The sequence below is a fragment of the Calonectris borealis genome, chromosome 1 (assembly GCF_964195595.1).
Source record: "Calonectris borealis chromosome 1, bCalBor7.hap1.2, whole genome shotgun sequence".
In the NCBI taxonomy this organism is placed as follows: Eukaryota; Metazoa; Chordata; class Aves; order Procellariiformes; family Procellariidae; genus Calonectris; species Calonectris borealis.
Window position 1 is genome coordinate 202,034,894 of NC_134312.1, and position 7,952 is coordinate 202,042,845.

Genomic DNA, 7,952 nt, shown 5'->3' on the forward strand with positions numbered 1-7,952 from the left:
TGGTTATCCACAGAGAACATATAGTACCAATGAAGCAATGAAAACTTCTTTGATTTGAATAAGAAATATATTACATGTAATTTACAGAAATGAGATGTAGTGTCATATAGAAAAAGATGTATTAGAGCAACAGTATCAGGAAGGAGATTGATATTTGCCTCTGCTGTGGCTGGAATGGGTCGCCCTTCACCCAGGTCCATCCAGTGGATGGGGAGGCTTCACTTCCACAACCCCAAACGGGAAAGCTAACTATTACCATTGCCAGGCATTTCACCTGTTTGCTTGTCAGACAGTCACCCCTCTCCTCAAGGCTCATACACAATCCTGTTTTTGCAAGTTCATAACACACTTTCTACACTATTGAGTTTGGCTGGATTCAGACCAGAGACCTACGTGTAAAAGACTAAAAACAGAAGGAGGCTCTGTTCTACTAGAAATTTATTTAGCGATCAGATGGAAAACTTGGCTTCAGGGAAAAAATGAGTTAGATACCAGAAAGAGACGAGCAAGTCAATCCTGGATAAAAGTAGTTCTAATTTTTAACATAAATGAAAGTGTTATTAAAGGTTTGTATATGAGTCATGCCAACTTCTATGTAGATGAGAAATGTAATCAAATGATATCTAAGTCATTATAAATTCTGCTATTTACACAAAAGAGGAAAAAGAATGTTTCCTACTTTCGTACATTTTTCATGTTTCTCTTCATATGCTGCATACTTATTAAAATGTAGGGTTTCAAGTACCCATAGAAAAAATACAAACGTGCAGAGAGAATAACCACTAGAAAGAAAAAAAGCAAGTCCTATAACTGGATTTAAAATAATTCAGTCCTGTCTAAAGAGTCAAATCATGTTCTTTTTCCTCCCTACATAAAAGCTGCACTCATGTTCATAACAATAGAAGAAGAAAAGCACAGTTGCTTCAAAACACTGGACATAGCTTTCCAGAAACAAGATAGCAACTACTCAGAAATGCTATGGAAAACATTAATCACATAGTAACTTGCTATTTACATTAAAGATAGTAGCCTTTAAAATTAATTAAAAATAAAAGCAAAAAACCCCACAGTTTTTAGTGATAGGACAGTTTTGCGTCTAATGTGGAGTCTGTTCTTTGCTTTTTGTCCAGCATTTCTTTCAAGATACATATCTATACATACAGATATATGTCTGAGCGAGATGTATCAAAAGCTAAAACATGTCTGGATGGAGAGCCTGCAAATTTCATCTCAGACTACATTTGCAGTAGACAAACTCCCACAGAAAAAAAATGCTGGAATGACACATTTTAATGAAATTACATTCCCTGTCCATGATCTACATAGGATCCATGTAGAAACTTAAACGCCTCAGTCCGTAGAAGTGGAGCTGACAGCAGCATTGCAAGTTCCCCGGTGCCGCTGTAAGCATCCCAGCCCTCGTGGTTTCCATCCCCACGGAGGCTGCCAGGACGGGTGCAGAGCAGGGCCAGTGGTGGTGATGTGGAGAGCTGTCACCCTCTGTATGGACTACAGACGGGATCCAAATCCCTTGGCAACCAGTGGAAGCCACTCCTGTTGATGCCAGCGGGAGCTGGACGAAAGCCCAGGGCAGCTGCAGGCTCTGAGGACGGGAGAGCAGGACGAGGCATCCAGCCCCAGCGCTGCCTCTGCATTGCCCGGCGGGCTCTCAGTTCTCACTAGGATCTACAAAACAAGTCACTGCTGTCGTGCTTCTTCCACCGGACGACGGCTGGACCGGACAGGAACTGTTGAGCACCACAGCACTTCTTATTCTTACACATGCAGGATGCTAGTGGACAATCGGCTCCAATTTCTTAGTCAGAACCAGGAAAATCCAGCTGGAGGATGTGCCCCTTAACAGAGGAAAGACCGTCTGTTCTTCCAGCAGTCAGCACTCAGCTGCCTGGTCTCCAGCGCAACTTGCTGAAACCAGTGCAAATTCACAGGAAAAAGAATGTCTGCATCGAGAGGGTATAAATCCCTCCTTACGTACGAGAATGGTACAAGCATTTACCCTGCATCTCTATCAAATATCGTAGAAAAGGTTACACAAAAATATTTAAATATATGGATACAGATACATAGATATTACACTTGCATAAAATATGTATATTCAAAACCCTTTGGGCAGTTTCACAGTTAGCTGAAAATGTATGCTTCAGAAATATGAACAATTTCCTACACTTTTCTACTTGAAGTAGGAGGGGGGAGGGGAAAGAAGCATCATCCTTATTAATACTGAATGCTAAGTGCAGAAGTTTAGCTGTAGCTGTAGGGCTTTGAAGCAATTGATTTGACAGAACCTCCAAGCATAAACTCTGTTTTAAAAATCCACATCTATTCCCTAGATTGCTTATTGTTTCATGAAAATGAAAACCTACGTGTCCTGCTTGTATCAGCTAGATCTCCTGAGACCATTCAATTAAACCTCATAAGCTTGCAGTACTTCAAGATATGATTGTGTATTGGGAGTATGCATGAACGTTATTGCAGTATTTCTGTGTGATAATAAGAATTTATAACTTCTCGTATCTCATATAATTTAACTTTAGAAATGCAAAACCTTAAATGACACCACAAGAAGCTCGCAGTTCTGAGAAAATTAAAGTCAGTATGAAATTTTACTTATAGACCACATAATTTACATAGATTTACATAAATACAGAGATATTAAAATATTAAATCAAAGCTAATTAACAGAGGATAGAGTTTTACATGATAACATATTTTAATTTTAGTTACATCTTTGCAACTACTTTTAGTGTAATGAGATTATATAAATAATATATATACCTATATATCCATAATATATATAAAGATATATATATCTATCTCTCCATCCTTCTTTTTTGCTTCAAAAATAGGGCAGTTTTATAACTGCAATGAGATGTGACAAGCAGTACACTTCTGGGGAATTATTGCATGCCTTGAGTGCATAAGGCAGAAGGAAGAGTATCTGTCTTCAGACACTAAAGAAGTGGAATCATCAACCAGAAATGCACTGGAGTGATTTGGAACATCTTACTGCTTTTATAAAACTCAAAATTATACACTGGGTTGTTTTTTTTTTTAAAGGCACAAAACAAAGGGGAAAGTAATATCTCTCTATTTAGTGGAGTTCAACGATCAGGAAGCTCCATTACTGTTCACTGAACACTCTTCATTGTCCTAAATCTATTCCCTGTGGTGCAATACTGTGCTGCAGTTGCATAAGGAGGTTAAACACAGAAGTTCATGCATCCTTTATTAGGGGAAACAAAACAAAGCCAATTTCCTTGCCCAGCAACAATGAAGTAGCCGTTAGCATCCGATCATACCGGCTGGCGGGAAGAGTCAGCCATCGCTCCCATCAAACTGCAATGTGCAAAACACCATTCGGTCGCAGGTACGCTTGCCACACTAACCTCAGCTGGTGGAGCAGCTCCTGGAGCTGGATAGTACAGTACTTGCCTAAAACGCTGGAGGCACGGATCCAAACTCAACAGCAATTTCCCATCAGACCAGGCAAGATTGGAAAAGGGTAAAACTGGGTAACAGAATCACTGCCCTGAAACCTCTGCATTTTGGGGCTATTAGAGGATTATGGAGCACTTCCGCAACCCTCTTTCCCAGTTTTGAATTGGTTAACGGCATTCACTCCCGGCTCAGGGCCCCAGACCTCCCAGTGCGCGTGCCTGGGATTTTTCTAGCCTAACAGCCACCCTGGGAGGCAGAATACAGCAGAAAGGGAATAAGTGGATACAAAATATTAAAAACTGTGGACTATTACTATCATCTCCTCAAATCACTTTGAATGCTGGGATAGAAAGAAAAAAAAAAAGAAGAAATCCCTCAGGATCACTTTTTCTTTGCTGTATTTTTTAGATGTTAATATGCACAGTAGAGGGCTGCTTCTGTTATGATACCACACAAGATGTTTCAAAGTTTGGATACGGCACTCTGTTAAGGCACCTTCAAGTAATGGCCATTGATTTAATCGCTAAGCAAAGCCGCATTTTCTGTACCCGACGCTGCTTCCTCCAACACACACAGTACTAGCAGCCACTCACACCTGCCATCCACAGACAAAAAAAACTCCTGGTGCTTGCTAGGGAGAAACTACACCAGCCACTTCTGAAATAAATATTTGCCAGGGTTTAGGAGCAGACATGTTGCACAACAGTGTGGTTTGTTCCCCAAAAGGGGAAAGGGGAGAAAATTAAGTGTTGTCCCTAACTGTCTACTAGATTAGGAGGGTTAAAAATATGTGTCAGCCTAAAAAAGTAGAAGCCAGCTCTGTACTGCTGCAGGATTCCTTGCTGGGAGGCGAAGCTTAAACGCAGGCGTTCAGTGCGGGGTGCCTGGTGCAGAACTGGATTTGTTTCAGAACCAACAGGAGGTACAAGGACACCCTCCCCTGGGAGAGGACGAACAAGTTACTGCACATCACCTCGCCCTGCCACACAAAACAGTACTGGGTGTGGGTTTCACATTTCATGGCATGGGGATGGGGATGAGGGGGGCATTTGAAGATGAGGGGGGCTGAGGGGAGAGGAAAGCTTGGGCATCACTCTGTGCAGACAGCTCGCTCCATCCTCCCGCATGGTGGGATGCTCAGCGCTGCAGCTGGGGGGCACAGGGCGGTGGGGCCGGAGGGTGCTTGCAGTTAAGCCCAACTAGGAGTGGCCATTTCTACACAAAACAATATCCAGTCCTGGAAAGGAGTGAGAGGGGCGGGAAAAGGGCATAGGTCCTAGCACAAAAGGAGAGACCAGGGTGGGCTGTCACCCTGCTCCGAGGGGACAGGGGGTCCCAAGGCACCCACCAGACCTGTCTCTCCCCCACACACCCCAACCCATGCCATGCAATGGTGACACAGGGTGCAGCAGGAACCACAAGAGAGTGGGATTGCCTCGGTCCTCAGGGTAATGATGTCCAGGGAAAAGGGATCCCCCACCCCTGACCCTCTCCTCCAGGTGGACGACTTGGTATTTGGTAGCTGTGTGCAGCTCCTTCTCCAGTAAAAAGATGCATCCTTTCCTCGCACAGTCAATGAGAAACGCAATGGGATCTGTCATGCGCTTGGATCGTGGGCTTGTTCGTTCATTTGAATTAGCAATGTTTTCTTCTTCTTCGGGGACTGGAGTAATCACTCAGGTATTTACAAACACCAACCAGCGCCTTCACGAGGTCTCCCCCAAAACATCATGACAAAATCACTGTCTGCAAGAGCCCTGCACCAGCTGTGTCCAAACAAGCCCGTGCTTGCTGAGAGCTCGGGGCTGCCGAGGGAGAAGGGCGCCGGATCTCCGAGTCCTGGGAGGGTCTTCCCAGCCGGCTGTCTCTTCCTTGGGGTGCCTCTCCCTGCACCCCCATCCCAGGGTGCTGGCTGCCGCTATTGCTGCTGTGGGTGCAGTGGTCCCGCTCATACTCCTCTTGAGCCTTTTGCATTTTCCGCTTTTTCATCTTCCTCTTGTGGATGTGGAAGGTGGTGAGAGAGAGAAGGATCAGGCAGAAGATGAGGGTGACCAGGACAATTAAAACCAGCGTGGATGAGAAGGACTGGAAGAGTTGACCCACTTGCATGATGCAGGTGCTGCTGGCGTTTAAGGTGGCAGATGTCCTGTTCAGAAGACAAGGTGGCAGGGAGAGCCTCAACTCCTTGGAGAGCTTGGCACTCATTGAGGAGGCTTCGGAAGATGAGGATCTTCCTCCCCTCTCTGAAGACGCCTAAATTTCAATCAGTGCCGGGCTGCTGGCGGGCGCTCGCTGGAAATGCCCGGGATGCTGCCGGCTCAGCCTCACCCTCGCTCTGAAGTGACAGAGCAGCCTGCAAAGGGAGCCGGACACATCAGCGCTCCGAGGCACCCACCCTGCGCAGCTCCCCCCTCCCCAAAACACCGCGCCGGCGGCTGCTGCAGCCTCCACCCTGCGCCCCGCCACGGCAGCGCTCCGAGCGGCCCCGGCTCCCTGCCCGAGGGCGGCCGAGGGGTGGCGGGACAGGGACGGGGCATCGCGCCGCCGCACCGACTTCGCAAATTACTCGGCATCCCGGGCAACACCGCTCGGCCGCTCACCGCAACTAGTTGCCGCGGGAACGGAGGGAGGGAGGGAGCGGCGGCCCGACCGCCGAAGCCCCGCACCCCGGCGGGGGCAGGCTGCCGAAGCCGGGCGGGGACCTGCCCCGCGGTGCCGGTGCCCGCCCCAGAGCCCCTTACCTGCGCCGGCGGAGGCAGCGAGGGAGCGCCCGGGCGCCGCGGGCGCTGGGGGCTGCGGCAGCGCGGAGTGAGCGCGCAGAGCGGAGCCACCGCCGCTTCGGGGAGCGCCGCCCGCAGCCTATAGCCGCCCCGGCGGTGACGTCAGGCAGCGCGGCCGGGCCCGCGCGCCGCCGCCCCGCACGGCCCCGCGGCAGCGGAGGGGGCGGGGGGGGCGGCCCCCGCCCGGGCCTGCAGGCACCGGCGCCCCGCGGCGCCCCGCCGCCGCCCGCAGCCTCGGCGCCCCCCGCGCTGCCGCCGGCGCAGCCGGCCCCGCGCATCGCCCCGTCCCCACAGCAGTCCAACGCCCCCCGCCCCTCCCCACATCACCCCCCGTGCTCTTTACATCCCCGGACGCTGAGACCGGCCCGTACCCCCTTCCCCAGAACGTCCCAACATACCGGCCATCCCCATCCCCACCCACCACAGCCAGCCCCCTTCCCCGCATCCCCACCCACATGGACACGCCACGGCCAGAGCACCCACACCTGGTCACCCACAGCTGCCCCCGGCGCCTTCACCTCCTGGCTGCCGTGCGCACCCATCGCCAGCCCACATTCGCACCGGTACCACGCCCTGACTGCCAGGCTCCCACACAGCACCAAAATCCCCCACGGCCACGGAGCGCTCGTGTCTCCGCACAGCCAGCACCCCGTCCGTTTCCCGTGAGGCCGATGTGAATCTGTGGGAGCTAAGAAATGCCAAGGACCCTTCTACCAAATTGTAACAGGTATCACAGGCGCTGGGAACATTTGTAAAAACTTCCCTTGCCAAGACTACATGTATCATGGGTGTTTTCTTCAAGAGCAAAGGGATATGAACTGCCCATTAATACCTTGAAGCTAAAATTCAGACAATTTCTAAACATAAGAGAACTTATGATTTGAAAAATACTTCCAGTAGAGATAACGGGGCAAAAATAATAATTATCTTTAGGATGGAGCTCCTCACATTTCCAAAAGGAGCAGTGATGTGGTTGTGTATGGTAACATGGGACAAGACCTGATGGCCTGGAAGATTCCTTCAGTCCCAAGTTGCGTGCTCTAGACTAACCCTGGGTGCTGGGAGCAGAGTTACTGTAAAGCCCTAATGCGAGTAACAGGAATTTAAGGAAAAATAGAAAGTGTCCGTCTTCTCTGGTGGCCTGAAGCCACCTGAAAAGCCTGGAGGAAAATCTGTACAAGATGAGCTCTGGCATGAGTTGGGCAAATCTTCATTCAAGAACAAAGATCTGTTAGATCTGTTGAGCCTGATAGCCAGGAACCTGTCTCAGAGGTGGGTAGGAGCTGGTAAGCCGTGCATTCAAGCACTTTATTGTTTCAAGACATATTTCTCCTGTACTGCTTTTGTCTCTGATAAATGGCACCACAGCTTGCGAAATTTGATCAGTCACTACTAACTCTGATTGTTCTGGAGAAAGGCTTACAACCGCAGGGGACGCACTACGTTCAACCCAGTTGGGATAGTTCCAATCATTTGCAAAGGGACTGCAACTTAAGGCTTCCTCTAAAATCAGAGGACTGGAGGTTCCCATTAGTCCTTCCCCTCCCCAGAATGATACGGTCTGATGCTTTAGAGGGGTGCTGCAGAGGGAAGATGTTCAGTCCAGAACTGCAAGACAAGCCCTTGCCCACTCATTTGCCCACTGCTCCTTTCATTCAGCTCCCTCAGGTGCATACCCAGTGTCATTGCCCGAAACACCTCCCCCCCATGCAT

General features: G+C 49.2%; 1 protein-coding gene across 1 annotated transcript; it reads right to left on the reverse strand.

Moving 5' to 3' along the window:
* Positions 1 to 4,687: 4,687 nt before the first annotated feature.
* Positions 4,688 to 5,664, reverse strand: C1H11orf87 (chromosome 1 C11orf87 homolog). Its single transcript, XM_075140239.1, has one exon. It carries the CDS (start codon positions 5,662 to 5,664, stop codon positions 5,188 to 5,190), a length of 477 nt encoding a protein of 158 aa, XP_074996340.1. The 3' UTR covers positions 4,688 to 5,187.
* Positions 5,665 to 7,952: the final 2,288 nt, after the last annotated feature.

Excerpts from the sequence above, each read along its gene's own strand:
- C1H11orf87 (XM_075140239.1), bottom strand. The coding sequence starts at position 5,664 with ATGAGTGCCAAGCTCTCCAAGGAGTTGAGGCTCTCCCTGCCACCTTGT.